The sequence below is a fragment of the Pleurodeles waltl genome, chromosome 2_2 (assembly GCF_031143425.1).
Source record: "Pleurodeles waltl isolate 20211129_DDA chromosome 2_2, aPleWal1.hap1.20221129, whole genome shotgun sequence".
NCBI lineage: Eukaryota > Metazoa > Chordata > Amphibia > Caudata > Salamandridae > Pleurodeles > Pleurodeles waltl.
In genome coordinates this window covers 613,844,605-613,870,134 of record NC_090439.1, presented here as the reverse complement: position 1 = coordinate 613,870,134, position 25,530 = coordinate 613,844,605, and the positions used below count along the sequence as shown (strand labels likewise).

Here is a 25,530-nt window from a genome sequence, read left to right as displayed (position 1 = left end):
GTTTACTGCGGTTGAAAGACCGCTGCGTTGATTCGTGAGTCGTGATACTGTGGGCGTATTCCTGTTGGCGTGACGGTGTAGGTTTTGGTATCGCCAGTTTATCACTGACCTTTGGTGTGGCAGACTTGTGTGGGTGTCTGTATTGTGGCAGATTCCGAGCTGTGAATCGTAATACCTGTAGCGGAATTCCGCTGCCGCAACGGTATGTTGCCGGTCTTCTGCACAGCAGAAAGCAGGATTTACTGCCAGGGTTGTAATGAGGGCTTTTGACTGTTATGTCCTTTAGGACTTCTTTGTCTGAGCCCTTCCAGAGACCCACCACCTGGGAAGGTACTGCTTTCGTATCTTTTCTTAAGATGGGGAATTATGGTTAGAAGTATCCGTAAGAAGAAAATGTTACTTACTTTGGTAACACACTTTCTGGTGGACACTCTAAGCACAGATTTCTCACCAATCCTTCCACATCCCAGTTCTGTGAAATGGGCTTTTTTCTTTCTCCATCTTAAAAGGTCCCATTTATTGATCGGCACACTGTAATTCTGGTTAATGAGGGCTGTGCGTCTGAGAATGCAGACAATTATCAGAAAGAAACGGACATCAGTGCATGGAGATGTGGTTAAATGTGGCCCAGAAATCACTTCCAGAGCGTATTGAGCTGCAGAATGCCACCTACTGGCGTGGGAGGAAATTGCTGAGACAAATCTTCGGTTCCAGGCTGGCTTGTTGAGGTATTTTTAAGGTGAGGAGTCTAAAGTTTCCACCAGAAAGGATGTTACCAAACTAAGTAATTTTTCCTTTTATGCTGTGTTAGAAATGGGGTCTTTGGTTGGCTGTCAGGTTACCCCCTGTCCAAGCAAGGACCCTCAATCTAGTCAGGGTAAAAGAGAATCACCCTCAGCTAACCCCTGCTTTTACCCACTTGGTAGCTTGGCATGAGCAGTAGGCTGAACTTCAGATGCTAGGTGTAAAGTATTTGTACCAACACACACAGTAATTCAATAAAAACACTACAAAATGACACAACGCATGTTTAGAAAAATAGAATATATTTATCTAAACAAAACAAGACCGAAATGAAAAAAATGCACAATACACAAGTCAAGTTATCACTAAAAATGCAAAAAGAGTCTTCATATAATTTTGAACATAACGCTAACGCTGTTAGCGTGAAAATGTACCTTGGGTGTGTCAAAAACAACCCCACACGGGTGAGTGTGCGTCAAAAAAGGCTTGCGATGCGTCGATTTCACTCACGAGCGTGACCTTGCGTTGTTTCTCCTTTAATTGGGTGGGCGTGCGTCATTTCTCCTCTCCGCAGGAGAGCGATGCATCGATCCGGTCAGCATTCTCGGGTCCGGGCAGACTTTGCGTCGTTTTTACACGCCCAGCGGTGCTTGCATCAGAAATTCAGCTGCACGATAGTCCGAAAACCACCCAGCGCGGGTTGCGATCTCACCAGCCTCCATCAGCGATGCTGCATGTCGTTTCTCCAGCCACGGGCGCGATCTACTGGTCGCATTGAAGGCGAGCGCCGATTTTTCAGCCGCGAACACAGCGGCGTGTTGATTTTTCAGTCGCAGATTGGAGTTGCCGCGATCTTTTCCCCGCATGGCAGTCTGTGCGTGGATTTCTCACTCTTGGGCTGCCAGCTTCTCTTCTCAGGGCCCCAGCAACTGAATGGGCATCACTTGGCAGAGTCGGAGTCTCTCCAGAGGCTCCAGATGCTGGCAGAGAGAAGGCTTTGCTGTCCTTGAGACTTCAAACAACAGGAGGCAAGCTCTAATTCAAGCCCTTGGAGAGTTCTCGACAAGAAGGAAGGCAACACAAAGTCCAGTCTTTGTCCTCTAACACAGTCAGAACCAGTAACTGCAGGATAGCTCCACAAAGCACAGTCACAGGCAGGGCAGCTTTTCTTCCTCAGCTCTTCAGCTCTTCTCCAGGCAGAGGTTCCTCTTGGTTTCCAGCAGTGTTCTAAAGTCTGTGGTTTTGGGTGCCCTTCTTATACCCATTTTGCCCTTTGAAGTAGGCTTACTTTAAAGAAAAGTATCTCTTGTTTGTGAAATCCTGCCTTGCCCAGGCCAGGCCCCAGACACACACCAGGGGGTTGGAGATGGCACTGTGTGAGGGCAGGCACTTTCAGGTGTGATTGACCACTCCTCCCCTCCCTCCTAGCCCAGATGGCTCATCTGGAAATGCAGACTACACCCTAGCTCCCTTTGTGTCACTGTCTAGAGAGAGGTGCAACCAACCCAACTATCAAACTGACTCAGACAGGGAATCCACAAACAGGCAGCGACACAGAAATGGTTTAAGCAAGAAAATGCTCACTTTCTAAAAGTGGCATTTTCAAACACAAATTTTTTAAAATCAACTTTACTGAAAGATGTATTTTAAAATTGTGAGCTCAGAGACCCCAAACTCCACATGTCCATCGGCTCCCAAAGGGAATTTACACTTTAATCATATTTAAAGGTAGCCCTCATGTTAACCCTTGAGAGGGGCTGGCTTTGCAACAGTGAAAAACAAATTTTGCAGTATTTCACTGTCAGGACATATAAAACACATTACTATATGTCCTACCTTAACCATACACTGCACCCTGCCCTTGGGGCTACCTAGGGCCTACCTTAGGGGTGCCTTACATGTAAGAAAAGGGAAGGTTTAGGCCTGGCAAGTTGGTACACTTGCCAAGTCGAATTTACAGTTAAAAACTGTACACACAGACGCTGCAGTGGCAGGTTTGAGACATGATTACAGAGCTACGTATGTGGGTGGCACAACCAGTGCTGCAGGCCCACTAGTAGCATTTGGTTTACAGGCCCTGGGCACCCCTAGTGCACTTTACTAGGGACTTACTAGTACATCAGAAATGCCAATCATGGATAAACCAATTAACCATACAATTTACACAGAGAGCATATGCACTTTAGCACTGGTTAGGAGTGCTAAAGTGCTCAGAGTTCAAAAGCCAACAGCAACAGGTCAGAAAAAAATTAGGAGGCAGGAGGCAAAAAGATTGGTGATGCCCCTGCATAGGCAAACAAAGTCCAGCATGCTGCATGCCAGCCCCTGCTCTGGCTCGGAGGGGCATGGGGTGACAATAGACTAATGTGAAGTCCTTTGTGAGTGTGCTGAGGCAGCCCCTTTGAAGTGCAAGTGTGGCAGGTGACTGCTCTGCCACTCCCGTCCCGACAACACCTAGTACCCCTTTGTTTCACTGTCTGGGAGGGTACCCAAAGGCCAACTGCCAGCTTCACCTAGTCTTCTGCCCCAGGGTAGAGGCTGCACAGGCTAGTTAGTCAAGAAAATGTCAACATTCTAAAAGTGGCATTTTCAGAATTGTGACTTATAAGCTGACTTCACCATTAAAAAGGGTTTAAAATTACAATTCATTACAGACCAAATGTGATTTTTTTTTCCTGTTCCCAGGCAAAGGTTATGACGTCTTAAATGTAATAAGGTAACCCAGTGTTATCTTGCGGGAAGGTAGTCCTTGAAGTAGTGTAAAATGTACTTAAGAATGTTTCACTACCAGTACATGTATAATTTAGATGTGCATGTCCAACAATAGGATTATTTTGCCAGGTTGAAATGTCAGTTTAAAACTGCACACCACACAGGCTGCAATGGCAGGCCTGGGACATGTTTAGAAAGGCTACTTAAGTGGTGGCACAATAGTTGCTTCAGGCCCACTTGTAGCATTTAATCTGCAGGTTCTGGGTACAGGTAGTACCACTTAACTAGGGACTTGCAAGTAAATTAAATGTGCCATTTGAGTGTAAACCAATGTTACCATGTTTAGAAGTGTGAGCACAAGCACTTTAGCACTGTTTACCAGTGGTAAAATATGCGGAGTCCTAATGCCAACACACAAAGGTTCAGAAAAAAGGAGTGGTAAAACCAAAAACGTTTGTGGTGACCCTGCAAAGAAGGCCACGTTTAACAACCTATATAGGCACAGAGAAATTTAGTGATTTGCCCAGTATCACACTACTCATAGGCAAATGTTGTAACTGGATTTTTAATCCAGTTCAACAGCTTAGGCACAAGACCAAAAATGACTACTGTGGCAAGCATGGGCGTCCCAAACCAATGTTTTTCAAAGAGCTCAGAAGAGTTACCTTAAGTATATACAATAAAAAGTCACTGTTTAGTAACTAGCAAGTCAGTCAAAAAAAAAGTGCGTTACCTATCTGAGGGTAATAGTAGTTTTGTTCCTTGTATGGAGTCAGAAATTTTTAAGGGTCAAGCATAGATGACCCACCTTTACACAAATAGGTCAAGTACTTTAACATTGAAAGTAGTCTGGGCCCATAAAACAATGTTGGTACAGCCTTCAAGGTGCACGGTCTCATGATGCGTATGTTAGCATTCTCTGCCTTGCAAGCTTCCATAATCCTGATAGTATGTATTCTTACCTAGCGCTGCAGGTAGTTCACTGTATTGCGTTCTGATTGTGTCTGTAAAGGTACCACTTTAAATGTTTCCAGAGGGCCTCTGTAAAAACAATCTGTAAGCTTCCGAACTACCCAAATAATAAACATTGCAGTTTTGTAGTACCCATTGTGCAATCGCTCAAGTCATCAGTCTCGGGCATGCGCAGAAACTTTCTGGAGCAAACTGAAAGCTTCCTCACTCTCAGTGTGTTAACCTCTTGGGTGCCTTGGACGAGATGATCTCGTCCAAGGCTACAGTTCCCCTGTGCCTTGGACGAGATCATCTCGTCCATGGAACAGGGGAACTTGGGGGCGCGCTAGCGCGCCCCCCGTGCACCCCCCTTCCCCCCCCAAGTCGGGGATGGAAGGGGAAGACCTTCCCCTTCCACCCCGACCCCCCCACACCCCCCTGTGACAGCGCGCGCGCGCTGATGTGTCACAGGGGCCTCCCTCGTCGCGCTGGAAGCTCTGCTTCCAGCGCGATTGAAAAAGAAATGCAAAAGCATTTCTTTTTCAATCACTTGGGAGGCCCGGAGGGGCTTCAAAGGGAAGGAAAAGTATTTCCTTCCCTTTGAAGTCCCTCCGAGGGTTTCAAAAGCCGGATTGCTTGCAATCCGGCTTTTGAAACCCCACTAGACACCAGGGATTTTTTTTTTTTTTTTGAAATTGACAAAAGGGAGCGACCCCTTGGGCAAGGGTCGCTCCCAGGGGGGGCATTTTTTTGAAAAGTCCTTTTCTGCCCCCAGGCGGGGCAGAAACCTCTAGGCACCAGGGACCATTTTTTTTTGTTTTCATTTTTTTTTATTGAGGTGGGGAGCGACCCCTTAGGCAAGGGTCGCTCCCCTTGGGGGGAAAATTATATTTTGGCCATTTCTGCCCCCCTTGGGGGCAGATTGGCCTATTTTGATGAGGCCAATCTGCCCCCAAGGGGGGTAGAAACCACTAGACACCAGGGATTTTTTTTTTTTTTTATTGTTATTGACAAAAGGGAGCGACCCCTTGGGCAAGGGTCGCTCCCAGGGGGGGCATATTTTCGGGAAGGCCTTTTCTGCCCCCCCTGGGGGCAGATCGGCCTACTATTAGGCCGATCTGCCCCCAGGGGGGGCAGAAACCTCTAGGCACCAGGGACCATTTTTTTTTTTTTTTTTTTCATTTTTTTTTTTTTTTGGTGGGGAGCGACCCCTTAGGCAAGGGTCGCTCCCCTTGGGGGAAAATTATATTTTGGCCATTTCTGCCCCCCTTGGGGGCAGATTGGCCTATTTTGATGAGGCCAATCTGCCCCCAAGGGGGGTAGAAACCACTAGACACCAGGGATTTTTTTTATTTTTTATTGTTATTGACAAAAGGGAGCGACCCCTTGGGCAAGGGTCGCTCCCAGGGGGGGCATATTTTCGGGAAGGCCTTTTCTGCCCCCCCTGGGGGCAGATCGGCCTACTGGGGCAGAAACCTCTAGGAACCAGGGACCATTTTTTTTTTTTTTTTTCATTTTTTTTTTTTTTGGTGGGGAGCGACCCCTTAGGCAAGGGTCGCTCCCCTTGGGGGAAAATTATATTTTGCCCATTTCTTCCCCCCTTGGGGGCAGATTGGCCTATTTTGATGAGGCCAATCTGCCCCCAAGGGGGGTAGAAACCACTAGACACCAGGGAGTTTTTTCTTTGCGTGAATTTCACGCAAAGGGAGCGACCCCTTAGGCAAGGGGCGCTCCCTGGGGGGGAGGGCAATTTATTTTAGGCCATTTCTGCCCCCCCTGGGGGCAGATCGGCCTATTATTAGGCCGAACTGCCCCCGGGGGGGGGGGCAGAACACTCTAGGAGCCAGGGCAATTTTTTTTTTTTTTTTTTGTTGTTTCTTTTTTTAGAGATGGGGAGCGACCCATCAGGCAAGGGTCGCTCCCCTGGGGGGGGCAAATTGTATTTAGACCATTTCTGCCCCCCTGGGGGCAGATTGGCCAATTTTAGGTCAATCTGCCCCCAAGGGGGCAGAAACCACTAGGCACCGGGGATTTGTTTTTTGGCGCCAATGTCACGCAGGGGGAGCGACCCCGTAGGCAAGGGTCGCTCCCGGGGGGGGGGGGGGTTGGGGGGGCAAATTTATTTTAGGCCATTTCTGCCCCCCCGGGGGACAGATCGGCCTATTATTAGGCCGAACTGCCCCCGGGGGGGGGCAGAACACTCTAGGCGCCAGGGCAATTTTTTTTTTGTGTTTTTTTTTTTTTGTTGTTTCTTTTTTTAGAGATGGGGAGCGACCCATCAGGCAAGGGTCGCTCCCCTGGGGGGCCAAATTGTATTTAGACCATTTCTGCCCCCCTGGGGGCAGATTGGCCAATTTTAGGTCAATCTGCCCCCAAGGGGGCAGAAACCACTAGGCACCGGGGATTTGTTTTTTGGCGCCAATGTCACGCAGGGGGAGCGACCCCGTAGACAAGGGTCGCTCCGGGGGGGGGGGGGGGGGGGTGTTTGGGGGGGCAAATTTATTTTAGGCCATTTCTGCCCCCCCGGGGGGCAGATCGGCCTATTATTAGGCCGATCTGCCCCAGGGGGGGGGGGGGCAGAAACCTCTAGGCGCCAGGGGAATTTTTCTTTTTTTTCTTTGTTTTTTTTTTTAGAGATGGGGAGCGACCCATCAGGCAAAAGTCGCTCCCCTGGGGGACAAATTGTATTTAGGCCATTTCTGCCCCCCTTGGGGGCAGATTGGCTGAGTTTAGGTCAACCTGCCCCCAAGGGGGCAGAAACCACTAGGCACCGGGGATTTGATTTTTGGTGCCAATGTCACGCAGGGGGAGCGACCCCGTAGGCAAGGGTCGCTCCCGGCGGGGGAGGGTGGGGGTTGGGGGGGCAAATTTATTTTAGGGCATTTCTGCCCCCCCCCCGGGGCCGGCTGAGCTACAGGCCAAACACCACAGGTAGGCACCTTGCAAAAAACACCTCTGTTTTCTGTGAAAAAATATGTTGTGTCCACGTTGTGTTTTGGGCCATTTCCTTTTGTGGGCGCTAGGCCTACCCACAGAAGTGATGTACCATTTTTATCGAGAGACTTAGGGGAACGCTGGGTGGAAGGAAATTTGTGGCTCCTCTCAGATTCCAGAACTTTCTGTCACCGAAATGAGAGGAAAAAGTGTTTTTTGGGCCAAATTTTGATGTTTGCAAAGGATTCTGGGTAACATAACCTGGTCAGAGCCCCGCAAGTCACCCCATCTTGGATTCCCCTGGGTTTCTAGTTTTCAAAAATGCACTGGTTTGCTAGGTTTCCTCAGGTGTCGGCTGAGCTACAGGCCAAAATCCACAGGTAGGCACTGCTTTTTATAAAAAAATGTGATGTGTCCACGTTGTGTTTTGGGCCCTTTCCTTTCGTGGGCGCTAGTCCTACCCACACAAGTGAGGTATCATTTTTATCGGGAGACTTGGGGGAACGCTGGGTAGAAGGAAATTTGTGGCTCCTCTCAGATTCCAGAACTTTCTGCCACAGAAATGTGAGGGACATGTGTATTTTTAGCCAAATTTTGAGGTTTGCAAAGGATTCTGGGTAACAGAACCTGGTCCGAGCCCCGCAAGTCACCCCTCCTTAGATTCCCCTAGGTCTCTAGTTTTCAGAAATGCACAGGTTTGGTAGGTTTCCCTAGGTGCCGGCTGAGCTAGAGGCCAAAATCTACAGGTAGGCACTTCGCAAAAAACACCTCTGTTTTTTTCCAAAATTTAGGATGTGTCCACGTTGCGCTTTGGGGTGTTTCCTGTCGCCGGCGCTAGGCCTACCCACGCAAGTGAGGTATCATTTTTATCGGGAGACTTGGGGGAACGCTGGGTGGAAGGAAATTTGTAGCTCCTCTCAGATTCCAGAACTTTCTGCCACAGAAATGTGAGGGACATGTGTTTTTTTAGCCAAATTTTGAGGTTTGCAAAGGATTCTGGGTAACAGAACCTGGTCCGAGCCCCGCAAGTCACCCCTCCTTGGATTCCCCTAGGTCTCTAGTTTTCAGAAATGCACAGGTTTGGTAGGTTTCCCTAGGTGCCGGCTGAGCTAGAGGCCAAAATCTACAGGTAGGCACTTCGCAAAAAACACCTCTGTTTTTTTCCAAAATTTAGGATGTGTCCACGTTGCGCTTTGGGGTGTTTCCTGTCGCCGGCGCTAGGCCTACCCACGCAAGTGAGGTATCATTTTTATCGGGAGACTTGGGGGAACGCTGGGTGGAAGGAAATTTGTAGCTCCTCTCAGATTCCAGAACTTTCTGCCACAGAAATGTGAGGGACATGTGTTTTTTTAGCCAAATTTTGAGGTTTGCAAAGGATTCTGGGTAACAGAACCTGGTCCGAGCCCCGCAAGTCACCCCTCCTTGGATTCCCCTAGGTCTCTAGTTTTCAGAAATGCACAGGTTTGGTAGGTTTCCCTAGGTGCCGGCTGAGGTAGAGGCCAAAATCTACAGGTAGGCACTTCGCAAAAAACACCTCTGTTTTTTTCCAAAATTTAGGATGTGTCCACGTTGCGCTTTGGGGTGTTTCCTGTCGCCGGCGCTAGGCCTACCCACGCAAGTGAGGTATCATTTTTATCGGGAGACTTGGGGGAACGCTGGGTGGAAGGAAATTTGTAGCTCCTCTCAGATTCCAGAACTTTCTGCCACAGAAATGTGAGGGACATGTGTTTTTTTAGCCAAATTTTGAGGTTTGCAAAGGATTCTGGGTAACAGAACCTGGTCCGAGCCCCGCAAGTCACCCCTCCTTGGATTCCCCTAGGTCTCTAGTTTTCAGAAATGCACAGGTTTGGTAGGTTTCCCTAGGTGCCGGCTGAGCTAGAGGCCAAAATCTACAGGTAGGCACTTCGCAAAAAACACCTCTGTTTTTTTCCAAAATTTAGGATGTGTCCACGTTGCGCTTTGGGGTGTTTCCTGTCGCCGGCGCTAAGCCTACCCACGCAAGTGAGGTATCATTTTTATCGGGAGACTTGGGGGAACGCTGGGTGGAAGGAAATTTGTAGCTCCTCTCAGATTCCAGAACTTTCTGCCACAGAAATGTGAGGGACATGTGTTTTTTTAGCCAAATGTTGAGGTTTGCAAAGGATTCTGGGTAACAGAACCTGGTCCGAGCCCCGCAAGTCACCCCTCCTTGGATTCCCCTAGGTCTCTAGTTTTCAGAAATGCACAGGTTTGGTAGGTTTCCCTAGGTGCCGGCTGAGCTAGAGGCCAAAATCTACAGGTAGGCACTTCGCAAAAAACACCTCTGTTTTCTCCCAAAATTGTCGATGTGTCCACGTTGCGCTTTGGGGCGTTTCCTGTCGCGGGCGCTAGGCCTACCCACGCAAGTGAGGTATCATTTTTATCGGGAGACTTGGGGGAACATAGATTAGCAAAACAAGTGCTATTGCCCCTTGTCTTTCTCTACATTTTTTCCTTCCAAATATAGGAGAGTGTGTAAAAAAGACATCTATTTGAGAAATTCCCTATAATTCACATGTTTGTATGGTCACCCCGGAATTCAGAGATGTCCAAATAACCACTGCTCCTCAGCACCTTATCTTGTGCCCTTTTTGGAAATGCAAAGGTTTTCTTGATAGCAATTTTTTACTCTTTATATTTCAGCAAATGAATTGCTGTATACCCGGTATAGAATGAAAACGCACTGCAGGGTGCAGCTCATTTATTGGCTCTGGGTTCCTCGGGTTCTTGATGAACCTACAAGCCCTATATATCCCCGCAACCAGAGGAGTCCAGCAGACGTAACGGTATATTGCTTTCCATAATCTGACATTGCAGGGAAAAGTTACAGAGTAAAACATAGAGAAAAATGTATGTGTTTTTCACCTCAATTTCAATATTTTTCTTTTTCAGCTGTTACTTTCTGTAGGAAACCCTTGTAGGATCTACACAAATGACCCCTTGCTGAATTCAGAATTTTGTTTACTTTTCAGAAATGGTTAGGTTTCTGGGATCCAGCATTGGTTTCATGCCCATTCCTGTCACTGACTGGAAGGAGGCTGAAAGCACAAAAAATTGCAAAAATGGGGTATGACCCAGTAAAATGCCAAAATTGTGTTGAAAAATTGGGTTTTCTTATTCAAGTCTGCCTGTTCCTGAAAGCTAGGAAGCTGCTGAGTTTAGCACTACAAACCCTTTGTTGATGCCATTTTCGGGGGGAAATCCACAAGCCTTCTTCTGCAGCCACTTTTTCCATTTTTTTAAAAAAAAAACGAAATTTTCACTGTATTTTGGCCAATTTCTTGGCCTCCTTCAAGGGAACCCACAAAGTCTGGGTACCTCTAGAATCCCTAGGATGTTGGAAAACAAGGACGCAAATTTGGCTTGGTTAGCTTATGTGAACAAAAAGTTATGAGGGCCTAAGCGCGAACTGCCCCAAATAGGCAAAAAAAGGCCTGGCACAGGAGGGGGAAAAGGCCTGGCAGCGAAGGGGTTAATTTCTCTCATAAAGAACTCGTGGATCTTGCTGTATGCAGACATTGCAATTTGTATGTTGTGCATAAAAAACGAGTCTCTGTGTGGACAAGCCATGAAATTCTGACTATTTGATAGTTCACCAGCTGATCACTTGACTCCATTTAATTTAAACTTGGTAGGCTCGGAAATTGTATGGGTTACTTATTCAACTCGCAAGTGGGAGATTTGGCACCAGGGACCTTTTGACACTGTGGGACACTGTCAGTATGTGGTATTTGCTTCCAGGGTGAGGCTAGGACCCTGCTGTTATATGTTGTTGTGCAATATTGTCAACCTCAGATATACGCTGTAACAAACTATTTACAAGAACCCACGTTATTATTACCACATGATTATGATAACATGTTATTATTAAGATGTGAAAATGCATCAATGAAAGAAGCCAAGAGGCCGTTTGGTTACTTAGTTTAAACAAATATTTGTACAACTGTCATACTCCGAGAACGTTTTCAAATGTAATTTTCTATAATGAATAGTTAGAGCAAGCTCATTGAACTGTTAGGTCTTTCTACAAAAGTTCTGTCACCTGTCGATCAATTTAAACTTTTAATTGTTTTTGGTTGTAAATGTGGCAATTACATATGGATAATGTTTATGCAAATTAGTTATTTTGTGTTTTTATGGTTTCTTTAACAATGGTACTGAAAACTCAGAAGACTAAGTGCACTGCATTTTTTCCAGTCTAAATCTAAATGTGACTTTATTCTTCCTTCACTCCAGGTCCTTTTGGCATAAATCATGGTATTGAACTTCATTCAGATGTAGTGGAGTATGCGAAAGAGAAGCTAGAGAGTTTCATAAAAAATAGCGATAGCTTTGACAAGTAAGTGCATTTCTTCTTAATATTAAAAGTAAGTAAATATCGTGAACATTCGTAAAATAGAACTTATTAAACTGAATGCAAGTAAAACGCCACAGAAATTTAGAAAACACAGTAAACACCTTGTTAGAAATACACATACGCACGTTTTAAAGTTCCAGAATATACCTCTGATCAAATGTATGCAAATATACTAGCAATACGTAAAATGTCAAAATAACAAACTAATCACCAGTCAGTTATTTTACCTCTGACTCATTTCAATCAGAAATTCGCTACCTGCATACAATTTCAGATAGGTCTGCAGTAAATAGGGTGGATGCATTAAACCTAGAGGTCAAATGAGTGTATGGTTCAGGATGAAAATGTGACGGAACTCACTAGCATGTTTTCTGATACCAGCAGACATTTTTCTGGTTTAATGAAGTTTGTAATGGATACTCCTTCCCACAGATTTCTTATGTTAACTCCAGCAGGTGCCAAGACTGGATACAGACATTTTTTGTAGTAGCACTTCCCCATTAGCTCTTGGTGGCGTTGCTCATCCCCACTACAGATCCATGATGTTATACAAAGTGTCAACGCCCAGGTGATGTCACTTTCATGGTTTTTCCATGCACTAACTGATACTTACACTATGGAGTCAATTTCTTAATCGTTGTTGATGATGTTTCCATATATGAGGCTTGTATGTCACAATATCAAGGTCACAGATATCGACCTACAAGAATATCGACAGCAGGCTATCAAATACCAATATATTCTCAAAGTAAGCATAGGTAGCCTTGCATAGATGTACTGTTCTTTGCTGAAAAGTTATGTACCGTGAAGATGTATATTTATTATCAATGTGAGAAGCTCAATATTTTGGAAGTACACCTATTTTGGGATTCTGTCTCCCCAAAATATACTGGGTTTAAATTCCGTTCTTGGAACCGGAATCAAACGCCAGTGTCTGATGAAGCAGTATGCAGTGCATTCAAAGGTTCTGAAAGAGCACAAGGAAGGGCTTCTCTTGTTGTCTGACAAGTCAAAGCCACATCCCACTCATGGACAAGTACAAAAAATACCAGTAACCTTCCTACTCCTTCTGAAAACGGTATGAAGAAAAGATAACTGCCAAGGAGGATACAAACTCCTCATTGTCTGAACCTCTTCAGATTCTGAAGAAACTAAAGTCTAAAGAACAGTTAATTTTTTGCACACTGCTGTTGTTTCTTAGAAAGTGCAGGGCTTTCAACAGGCTTTGTTGGCAATATTTTCAAACCACCAACCCTCTGCAATGCTCATGGTTGCTCCTAATTTCTAATTGATGCTATGGGTCAGATGGCATGGAGTTGGCAGCTTTTACTTTGAGTTTCAGACCAGTGTCTAAGATTAATCCTTTGATGCCATTGTATTTGAGTGCTAGAAAAAAACTCTTACGTTTGGGCTGGTTGTGGAATTAGGATGGGTTTCATATATGGTGTGTGAGCTCATGTTGGTGGTGCCTTATGAGAGACCTATTAGTTGTGTGTTCGGGTTTGAGAACTGGTATCAGTATCAATAAGTAAGCAAAAGTCTGTCCCATCTAATCCACTTTTTTGTCACTGCATCCAAGCTAGAGACTCTTGAGGTTCAGACTTATTTGACTATGTTGAGGTAACCCATATTCCCTACAGTGCTTCTTGTGAAAAAATCAAAGAGGATGGATTAGTAGGGATGTAAAAATGTTTGCTTGAGTCAGTTTGACGTTGTGTGTATGTAATGGAGTCTGGTCATGGCTAGATATTCCAATGTTTTGTATGAGCTGCCTTTCATGAAGGTCTCTAATGGGCTCGTCTTTTATTGAGAGTCATGTAAAGAGGTATTGTGGAACATTGTGGACACTCCAAAGCAGACAATACAAACTGGTTAAACAACATTTGCAATGCAATGGGTCTTGTGTTTGCTCGAGTTAAAGCTATTAGCGTTTTAAACTGGTAACCTGACTTTTCTTGCCACATAAACTGAAAAGTAAAACAGTTTCACATAAGCGAGCCGACGGCCGCCACGAGCACAAAGCAAACACACAAAAGGAAACAGATGTTCGCTCACAGTGAAACGTATCAGCAAAAGTGCAATTTTCATGTAACCCGCAAAAAGTGCAACTATCCAGATAACCGGCAAAAGTGCAAATATCCATGTAACAGCAAAGCACTCGACTACTGTCCAGCGAGGCCGCATTGCCTACAAAATAAAGAGAAAAAGTAGTGAAACCATACGGAAAACATGGAGCCTCGTATGTTTTCAGTACTTGGCCGGTGCGCTCGAGGCGGGCTAAACACTGGAAAAGGCACAACCTATGCATGCCCTTCTCTAATTAAATCAAGCTAATTCTAAAAGGCAAGCCCACGTACCAACCAAACTGATGGGCTTGACATGGGTGTGGTTAAAAGCCCACAGAGAGATTACACAGGGACAGAGCGCTTTGTGCTCGACCCTAAAAACAGTTGATCCAGTCTCACTTTCCCTCAGGTCAGCTGTTATGTTGCTGGACATTGATAACCAGTGGCTGTTGGGTGTAGAGTAGAGCAACTGCTTGGGCATTGGGTTTAGCTTCTCCTGGCCTATCCTATGCTATCATTTATGTTGTTAAAAAACGAATTCGGTAGTCAAATATGGCAGCCTCTGAAAAAAATCTCTTTAGTTTTTCATCAGTGAAGAAGTCCAGCATTAGATAAATTAAACTATTAAACACAACTTTCTCAGCATCTTTATCAATGCAAATCCACTCTTTTCCATCAGAAAAAGCATTTGACACCAGGTGAGGCTTGGTTGTTGTTTTGTCAGGAATGGAGAGAGCTCCCCACTAGCCCTTAGTTTGCAGAAGAAGATTTTACTCTTCATTTCTAACAAACTCTCCACCTGCTCCCAATACCATTTCCCACTCCCTTTCTCCCTAGTCAAACACTTCTTCAAAAAAGAACTATAGAGTTAGTTTGACATTCAGAGAGAGGAAAATGTAATTATTTTTGATGCATCATCGTTATCATTCCCAAACAGATTGATGGTATCAATCCTATTCTTGATTTGCTGTTGAACATATTTCTGAGCATGCATAAGTACAGAATGGTTACTTTACAATAAGTCATGCGCACTATGCAGGAGCAGAATTAGCTGATGTCTTTTCATCTTCAGGATGCCTACTTCCAAATACAAATAAAAAGTACCTCATACCGGAGATTTCTGGTAAATGGAGAGCTATGTGGTTTTGCCATTCAGCTTGTTTGTTGGCTCTGTGGTTGTTCAGCAAGGTGTTGGCAGATGTGGTGGCACATCTGCATTGCATAGGAATACATCTTTATCAATACTTACATAACAGGTTCATAAAAGCAAAGTGTACATATCTTCTTCTGGATTCTTCTGCATGTCTTATGTTTTCTGAAGCGATGAAGTTGTGACGGATTCCTATTCAGGAGGTCAAGAACATGGGGTCAATATTAACAATCAAATAAAATGTGTGTTTCAGCCTCACAAGAGGTCAGACAGTAAATATGGTGCTATTGTGTGCCATGGATGTAAGGTAAACAGCAGGGCCAATCCTTTAATTTCAGGCTCTTTGCTCTTAATATTTCTCTAGTACCTCTGGCACACCTAGGAAATATGTTCTCTGCAGTGGTCTCTTCAAGATCAGTGCAATCAGTTCTGCAGTAATTTTGAAGTTTTTATTCCTATCAGTTTGCAGTTTCTTTCCAGTTGGTGGACTTGCCTCATAAACTACCTTTGAGTCATTTGTTCAGGTTTGCTTGGCTGTAGATGGCGGGGATAACAGATTCTTCCCTGTTAGACTGGGAAACTCATTTCAAGGTTGTTCTTGTAAAAAAAAAAGTGGTCTGACCTTGAGTCCAGGTTTTATATGTTTCCATTGCAGCAGGTAGCTGTAATGTTGGCTCTCAAGATTTTTGTCTCAAAGCTTCAAGTGAAATAAATGCAAACAGTAATAAATAACACCTCCTTAATACATTGTTTTCTGCTTTGCAAGTCATTAAAAATGCTACGAGGATTTGGGGTTTCCAATGAAACATGCAAGTAGACTTATAGAACAGGTAGATCTCTGTCTGTCACAAATGGAAACTTTAGTAGGCGGTGGCTGCCATGATTTTTGTCAAATGGCATTGGCATCAAGAGGACCTTTTTGCTCTCTATGGAGTATGACAGGTGTCGTATGTACTGCTCTATAAAGTATCTGAAGATGATGGATTCTCTAGGAATCAGTGTGTCAGTAGCTTAAAAATTCAGTCTCCCTTAGGGGTTCCCCTCTGGGTCCTTTGATGCAGGAGGATATTTGAAATGCACTTTGTTAGAAATGGGGTCTCTAGTTGGCAGAGGAATACACCCTTGTCCAAGTAAGGACCACAATCCTAGTCAGGGTAAGTCACACAATCCAAATTATCCTGTGCCTACCCTCGGGTAGCTTCGCACTGAGCAGTCAGGCTTAATTTAGAAGGCAATGTGTAAAGTATTTGTGCAGTAAGTCATGCAATAACACAGTGGAAACACCACACAGGTTTAGAAAAATGTAAGATATTTAGCTAGTTAAATTAAGGTAAAAACGATCCAGGTTTGATAAGCACAAGTTGAAATATCACTTTTGCAAAGTTAAGAAAAGTCTTAAGTCTTCAAAAATCAACAGTTGTCTCTTGTGTGCGCAAAGTACCTGGTTTGCGTCAAAATTATGTGACTGAAGACCGCAGTGGATTTCCTGACACTGCACAGGCGATGCGTTGTTTCTTCCCACGCTGCAAGGGCTTTGCGTCAATTTCCGGTGTGCAGCCTTGGATTCTCACTGTGATGCATGGTCTTTTGACACCCAGGTACGATGCGTGAAAATCCTGGGCGTGCGGGACGAAGTCACAGGCACTGCGTCGATCCGGTGGGTGATGCGTTGGAGTTCCTGTCGCATGGCAGGTGCTGTGTCTATTCTTCAGTCAAGAAGTCAGGATTTGGCTCGGTGGTGTGTCTATCCGGTATGGCTGTGCGTCGAAGTTCCGGTCGCAACTCAGGCACTGCGTCGCTCTCTGTTCTGGGAGCTGGGCTGCATTGTTCCGGTTCGGGTATGCAACCATTTTCTCGTCGCTGGGCAGGCAGTGCATCGTTTTTGGCAGGCTGTGCGTCGATTTTCACCGCACAAGGAGTTTCCTTGAAGAGAGTGAGTCTTTTTGGCCCTGAGACTTCAGAAAGAGGATGCAAGCTCAATCCAAGCTCTTGGACAGCACTTCTCATCAAAGTCAGAGGTCAGCAAGGCAGCAGGGCAACACCAAGGCAGCAGTCCTTCACAGCAAAGCAGTCCAGATGAGTCTCTTGGGCAGCTAGGCAGCTACTCTTGACAGGTTGCAGGATCTGGTCCAGAAGTATCTTTCCTAGGAAGTGTCTGACTTGGTGGGGTCAGGGACCCAGTTTATATACCCAAAATGCCTTTGAAGTGGGGGAGACTTCAAAGAGTGGTTTTTAAGTGCACGAGGTCCCCTTTCAGTACAGGTCTGTCTGCCAGGGTCCCAGTGGGGGGTTTGACAGTCTATTGTGTGAGGGCAGGCCACTAGCCTTTGAAATGTGTTAGGCCCCTCCACCTTTCGAGCCCAGGAAACCCATTCAGTATGCAGATGAGTGCAGTTGTGACTGAGTATCCTGTGTTTGTGGTTGTCTGGGTAAAATGCACAAAAAAGCTGTCAACCAGTCTAGCCCAGACGTGTACTGGAGACAGGTTGTAAGGCACAGTTAGATTTTAAGTGCAGAGAAATGCTCACTTTCTAAAAGTGACATTTCTAAAATAGTAATATAAAACTCAACCTCACCAATAAGCAGGATTTTCTATTGCCGTTCTGGCCAAACTAAACATGACCTGGTTACCCCTTTCTAATCAGAATCTTACCACTCAAAGAGTAAATGAGGGAAGCCCTAATGTTATCCTTTGAGGGGAGCAGGCCTCACAGTAGTGGAAAACGAATTTGGAAGTTTTCCACTACCGAGACATATAAAACACTCAAGTACATGTCTTGCCTTTTACCCAAATAGCACCCTGCCTAATGAGTTACCTATGGCCTACCTTATGAGTGACGTATATTTAGAAAAAGGGGAGTTTAAGGCTTGGCAAATACTTTTAAATGCCAAGTCGAAGTGGCACTTAAACTGCACACAGAGGCCTTGCAACGGCATGGTTAAGGGGCTACTTATGTGGGTGGCACAACCAGCGCTACAGGCCCACTAGTAGCGTTCAATTTACAGGCCTTGGGCACATGTAGTGCATTTTACTAGGGACTTATGTAAATCAAATATGCCATTTGGGAATGAACCAATGTTACCATGTTTAAGGGAGAGAGCATATGCACTTTAGAACTGGTTAGCAGTTGTAAAGTGTGCAGAGTCCTAAAACCAGCAAAACAGTGTCATACAAGTGGAGGGAGGCAGTCAAAACGTTGGGGAATGACCATCCTAAGGCTGTCAGGTCTAACTCCTGGTAAGATAAAAATGCTGTTAGCAGTATATGCACCAATACCAAACGTAACTAAAATATATGAAAGGAAGAAAAAGGTTGATAGGAGTGAAAAAATAAGCTATAAGATGGCGAGACAAAAGAAAGGAAAAAGGACAGGATGAAAAAAAGGAGGCACGACCAAACTACAAAGCAGGGGAGAGAGGGTAGAGAGATGGATCATTCAGGTGAAGCCCAAGTATCATAATGCTGGAGGGGGCGGTGCAGTGACAATTACGTATATTATAAATAGAATCAAGAGTCATGGTAAATTGAGGGTAGGGGCATCCTGCAAAAAGGGAGACCACTTGAGAAGAAAAATACCTGCTTTGTCCATTAAATTGTAAATTACCTTTTAGTAGGACGCTGTCTTGTACGTTTCTGCGATCCATTGTCATGCGACCGCAGTTTTGAAGAATGTCAGTCTCATAGAATACAGATCTTGGCAGCTGTAAGGGCAGTGACTAGCAGATGACGGGTGTAGTGGGTCAGTTTAGAAAGGCCTGATAAGTCATGGAGTAGAATTACTGAGTCCGGAAACGCTGAGGACAAATCCATGGATTCCCAGAGCATAGACCCCACTGCTGTCCACAAGGGATGTATGGCAGGATAATCTAAAATATATGTGAACTATATCAAATGGCGCAAGATCACATCACCAGCAGGCAGATTGAGGGAGAAACCCTGCAATCTGAAGCCATGCCGGGGTCGAGTGTCATCCCTGAAGAATCTTAAATAGACTGAACTGCATCCGTGCTTCCCAGACTCCCCGTTCCATATCTTCCAAGTTTTCTGGCCTGTCCTCCTCATCATATTCTACCTGCAGGCGAGCCTGCCAAGTCACCCTGAGGCTAGCCAGTTGTGGCTGTGAGCAGAGGTGGCAAAACAGAAGATTGTAGAACCCAGACATCACACCTTTAAACTGACCCCAAGTGTTAAGGGAACAGGGGGACGGTCCTTGGTCAGGGACCCAGTCTGCTCAGTAGACACTAATGTAATTGTGAATAGCTCCATTGTTGAGCATGCAGCAGTTCACATTCGCCTTGTAGTATCTTGAAGGACTTGAGCTCACTGCCAGAAATCATGTGTGTGGTGGTTAGAATCAAAGCTCTGCGCCAAGGGCCCTAGTCAAGCATGGTCCCACCATGCAAATACCAGCGAACATGCGGATTGGCTGGAAAAAAAAAAACAAGAGCAATTTTTTTGGCCATGAGGGTTCCCTATGAGTCAGGATAGTTGTATCCTGACCTCTTATATGTTCTTACACTGTTTTTTTCCCCACCTCACAGGCAATGCGAGAAATAAAATGGCGTCTGCAACTTTTCTTTCAGGTTGCGGCCAGCCAATCAGGGCCTTACTTTCCTCCGAATCCTCGGAGGATATAAGGAGAATCAAAGGAGGATCCTCGCCCTATATATACAAATTTGGTTTTCATTTAATAGCTAGAGAACAACTAAAAGGAGTTATACCAAATAACAAAAAGAGCTCTTTCTGGACCAAGAGCTACCTTTCTGCCAAATTTGGTGTCATTCTGTTCATTTGTTTCTGCGCTATCACTGTTCAAAATCCCTAAGGAAAAATGAATAGGGAAAACAAGTTTTGGGACCCCCACCTCCCCCTTTTTCTCAGATCACCCTGACGGATCATCCCAAAACTTTCAAGACAGAAGCTGAACTTTGATTAAATTTTCACAACGTATACTCTGCTAAGTTCAGCTTCTGTCTTGAAAGTTTTGGGATGATCCGTCAGGGTGATCTGAGAAAAAGGGGGAGGTGGGGGTCCCAAAACTTGTTTTCCCTATTAATTTTTCCTTAGGGATTTTGAACAGTGATAGCGCAGAAACAAATGAACAGAATGACGGGGCAGTATACTCTGTCTTGAAAAAAAAAATATATATATATGTATATATGCGTGTATATATGTATATGTTCTGTTCTGTTCTACAAGCCTGCCTTTCTACGTTTGTTGCCAAAGAGGTGAGGGCATTTAAACATATCTAAAGTTCTCTATATTATATTTCATAGACTCATGGAAAGCACTTCTTCTTAGAATCTAAGATATCCTTAGGGGGTGAAGATAGAAGCCTATTCCCCTGTATGCTGCTGCTGAAAATATCCTATTGAAATGAGTGGTATAATTATTTTGAAAACTATTAACTACATATTTAAATATATAGAAACTTCACACCTTACCTGAAAGTAAGACTTAAATCTAGTGAGTCTGTGGAAGATGAGTATCCTGTTGATCTGTGGTAGTTACCCAGTAATTTCCTGACCGGGATAAGTGTTGATGTCAAACCTCCCATTATATATACTGCTCTCCCAAAGTTCTATATTTTTCCTTAAATGCTGTAGCAAAAGAGTGCACTAAACTGATCGTTTTTAGCATTTGTTTCTATAAAATCTCATTTAGAAAATGACAGATTTTTGCAATTGTTGACACTTATAAATATTGGACAATATTCTGTTCATATAAAGTGTTACTTTCCAGACTTGTGATATTACGAATCTCAAATTCTGAAAAGTTTACTTGTACAAAGAAAAACCCATTTTCTAGGACATCACATCCAGTTGTAAGAGAACACAGATCATGAATAAGAGTGAAATGTTTTTTAGGTGCCCTAAGGCTTGTACCTTACTTAAAGTTGTGTGCTCATACATGAGTTTAGAGTTGTACAGTTATCTTTGAATTCTGCCTTTTGTTAATATTGCTCCTTGCTTCAAAAACATTGTACATGTTTTATAGGTTTGAATTGTGCGAACCAGCGTTTGTGGTAGGAAATTGCCTGGAGATTTCATCTGACAGTCATCAGTATGATCGGATCTACTGTGGAGCTGGTGTGCAGAAGGACCATGAGAACTACATGAAAATACTACTAAAAGTTGGAGGCATTTTAGTCATGCCTATAGAAGATCAGGTGATTTGTTACACTGCTTTCGCTTGTGTTTTATGCAGATGGATTACACAGTAGGCATCTCCCTTCCTTGCGGGCATACATAATTAGACCTTTATCCAGGGAACAAATCTCCAAAACTACAGCAATACACTGTTTGAGGACCAGCTGCATGGTAATTCATATGCATTTAGTTATGTTTTTGAGGGTGTATATTTTGGTGGTATACAGTGACGTAGATGTGTGTAACAGAATAAATGTGATTGTACATCATGGAGAATTTTTTCAGCTTTTAGGTGCCATGTTTGTAAGTCCCAATTAGAAGAAAGCCATGAGAATCCGCCTTTATTATTGTAATTGTTATTCCAGTCATTGAACATTGTCTGAAATGAAGGTAGTTTGGTAATATGTATCAAAGTAGCCCTTACAAGTGCCAGTGCTTCAAATCTTTTCTTTAAATATACTACTACATGCAGTGACAAAGGGTAGTTTAACGAAAATGAAGAACATTTAAATTTTAATTTGCCCAGAAACAGGACCTGTGTGTCATTTCTTCTCTGTTCTCTCCAGCAGGCATCATAGATCTGTTTAACTTTTCATGTGCATTTGTGGTGACGTGGTACAACTGTAGACACTCTGTTAACCAGTAGCCTGGCACTGCATAATAGCTTCAGCTACTGAGGTTTACAGCAATACAATTTGTACAACAGTCGTATGTACATATGTATTGATAGAAGATATAAGCTGCCTGTTTTACGTCTTGCAGTTCCCCTTTGAACTCTTAGGGCCTCATTACAAGGCTGGCGGGCTGACTATGGGCCCGCCAGCCCCGTGGTGGAGCTGGCAGTCTCTCCTGGCCCTATTAGAAGGTTTTCACTTGGCTGACCATTGGAAACCTCTGAAATCAGAGATTCCTGCCGGTCAGCCCAGTGAAAACTGTGGGGCGGCATTGACCTTGACTGCTCTTGGAGCCGAGGCCAATGCCATCACACAGAGGGTGCCCCCAGCACCCTATAAATGCGCACTGTATGCCATAGCAGAGAGTGCACATTCCGAGAGTGCTGGGCGGGGGGGGCCCAAGCACTGGTTCTGAGAGCCTAAAAGGCTGGCAGAAACTGGATTCATGATCAGCACGGTTGCACTGAAGTCAGCGCTTCCATGACTGACCACGACTCTGACTGCTGTCTACCCGTCAGGAACTATGTTCCCGGCGGGCGAAGCGGTCTGACTGCCAGGGTCGTAATGTGGCAGTTGGACCACCTGGCATGCAGTGGTCTGACCGCCACTGCAAGGCTGGCGGTCTCAAGACAACCAGCCTCATAATGAGACCCTTAGTGTCCAGCTCCATATTTACGCCATGATTCTAGTTACGTTTTGAGCAGAACTGCATACCTCACAAGACTGGAGTAAAGAAAGATGTTAAACAGTTTGTCTTCCAGCAGGGTAACAGCAAACATTAATGACCATTTCAGTAACTCTGATACTAAAACTTTAAATATATCAGATAATAATATGTCAACATGTTGAGTGTACTGTCTCAAAATAAAGCTTCTGTATTTGCTAAACACATGTGGATTCCAAAATGTTAACAAGTTAATTGTAATCAAAAGTATGATAGCAGTGGGATTAGTAACACCATTAGTCTTCGCCTTGAAGCTAGTTGCACTACATCACACACTGTGTTTTCTGTTTTTAAAAAATCTGTTTGAGCTGAGTAAAAGAAAACACAAACCATTAATATCATGGCACAGATGGCACATACATATAAACATTTCCAGGTCTGTACATAACCTTCACAACTGTGACCTGCACCTAGTAGTAACATCGACCCTCTATTACAGGACCTTTTGTATCTTCCCAAGTTTGCATACATCTCGCCTCCTCCTCCTCCCAGTCATCCAGTCCTTGGTTCACTGTGTGGTATATTCAGATATCTAGGACCCTTGTCGGTTTTCAACGCTGCTCCTTCCATCTATTCAACATTTTATTTAATTTTGTGGGACAACCTGTGGCTTTGTACACAGAGTTCTCTGCATACATACACCAGTCTATGTTTTGAGCCCATTTTATTTACTGTGGGTAAGTTCTCCCTTCTACGCAGCTTAACTAGGTCTCGCTTTGCCACTATCAGAACTGCATTGCACAAGAGGATGTCATATTTTGTGAGTCTGTTCTCTCCATTCACCAAATAGAGTCAGCTGTGCTGTGATATTTATTTCTGTCCCTGCCGTCTCTGACAGGCTGTGTTGTAGTACTTCGCAGAAGGGCCCAAGGTGTGGACAAGGCCACAACGTGTGCATGAGCGAGCTCTGTTGCCCATAGTGACAGAGGCATTTGTCATCAGCAGTTCTCCCTATAGTAAGCAACCTGAAATGCATGAAGTCCGCTGTGTGGACCATCTTCAGTTTCACCAGTGTGAAGCCTGCCTTAATGGAAGCGACTCTTGGATACTGCTGTGCCTTCCATCAGTCCTTGTCTTCAAGCCTACCCATGTTTTATCTCCCAGCTCTCCTTTAGGCCCTTAGGGGGCGGAGTACTATTCTTAATCCGTACTCAGTATTCAGTATATTTGGAAGACCACACACTTCTGATGAGGGGCACCTTAGACAACAGTAGGACTCGCAGATGGCAGAGTCCAGTAGCAGGAGCAGAGTTGCAGGCAGTCTTTGATATCTCTGAGAGTTGAAGAACGGGGGCAAGCCAGCAAGCCTTAGGAGAAACTTGGATTCAAGGATGTAGAGAGTGGGTCCAGTCCTTCTCCCTCCCAGGCATCACAGCAAAGCAGAAAGCAAAGCAGGTATACAGCCTATCTAAGTAGGGACCACAAGCCTTGTCTGGGTAAGTCAGCTTAAATTAACCTGTGCTCACCTTCTGGTAGCTTGGTACAAAGCAGGCAGAATTAACTTAAGAGGTAATGTTTAAATTATTTATGCAACACTTAATTTACAGTAACACAGTGAAAACAACACATAAAGACTCCACACCAGTTTAGAAAAATATAGAACATTCATCTGAGTAAAACAAGATCACAACAAGAAAAAAGGGTGCAATGTATTTACAAAGTTGATATGTACTTTTAAGTCTAACCTGTCCTGGATTGAATTTGTTTTTCACTACTGCAGAGCCTATATCTCCCTCAGGTTAACATTTGGGTTACCTTGAAATAACCTTTAAGTGTAACTTTCAATTGGGAAAAGATAGAAAGTTAGAGTTTGGTGTCTTGGACGCACAATTTAAAATCCCTGATAGGCCTTCCTGGGCTAGATGGGAGGGAGGAGTTGGCACATCTGTACAGGGATGTACTTCTCCCCACACAAAAGTCTGCATTACCCCCTGTAGAGTATCTGGAGCCAGGGAAAGAAGGGCAGGGAGCTTGTGCACTTCAAGCATCTCTTTGAAGTCCCCTCCACTTCATGGCCCACCTGGGTAAAAGTACTGGATTCCAAGTCCCACCAAATCAGAACTCTGCTGGAACCAAGGACATTCTTCCAGGAGGAAGAGCTGCAGTGCTGTGGTAGGGACTGCCACTTTGCTACCTGCTCTGCTGTGTTGGGACTGCTGCCTGCTGCTTCTTGCCTGGGAGTGAGAAGGAGTGGACCTGCACCCTGCATCCTTGAACCCAAGTTCTCTAAGGGCTTGCTGGCTTGTCTGCTGTTCTTGAAGCCTCAGGGCCATCAAAGACTCCCCCAACTCTACTTCAACTGCTGGACTCTGTCCACTGTGAGTTCTGCCCTACCAAGAGGTGCCAGTCCAGTCCTGGGCCTTGAGAGTGAACTCTGCCTCTGTTTTGCTTCAAAAACCGACACATCAAGACTGCTGCGCTGATTGGAACTGACCCAGTGCCCTTTGATGCCAACGCAGTTCCCATTTGATGACGACACGGGTCCTGTCTGCGAAGCTCTACGACTCCGCACCGATTCAAAGACATAGGCCCCAGCTCGTCAAGGACGCAGCGCCTACATCAAAATAGGTTTGATGATGACGCAGGACCCCGCTCAATGACGGTGCATCTACCCGACTTTGTAAATCAGAACCGACAAATTGAGTCTTTGACGACAACACTCACCCCTTCCAAAATACTTTTTCAGCGAGTCCTGCATAAGTCCTCTAGCCAGTCTATCCTCTATCACGGTCAGCCTGAGCTTTGTATTTACCTCAGTCTAGCGCGACCTCAAGTAACATTTTAGCACCACTGATTTTCAAGCTCCATGTTGCAGTTTATTCTTCAACACATTCATATCTTGATTTGTTTGATATGTTTGTTATTTTCGTCTTGTTTTACTCAGATAAATATTCTCTATTTTTCTAAACTGATGTAGTCTTTTTGTGGTGCTTTTTCTGTGTTACTGTAGTTTAAGTATTGCAGAAATACTTTACACATTGCCTATTGAGCTAAGCATGACTTCTGTGTGCCAAGATACCAGAGGTGAGCACAGGTTTAAATAACCAGAG

The 25,530-nt window shown here is 44.6% G+C and overlaps 1 protein-coding gene across 10 annotated transcripts in view; it reads left to right on the top strand.

Moving 5' to 3' along the window:
* Window positions 1-25,530, top strand: part of PCMTD1 (protein-L-isoaspartate (D-aspartate) O-methyltransferase domain containing 1) — a 270,050-nt gene that overhangs the window by 165,362 nt on the left and 79,158 nt on the right. For all 10 annotated transcript variants that reach the window (XM_069220153.1, XM_069220151.1, XM_069220150.1 and 7 more), the window contains 2 exons: window positions 11,596-11,698; window positions 20,931-21,102. In XM_069220153.1, the coding sequence (XP_069076254.1) occupies window positions 11,596-11,698; window positions 20,931-21,102 (275 nt within the window). The remainder of the gene's footprint in view (window positions 1-11,595; window positions 11,699-20,930; window positions 21,103-25,530) is intronic.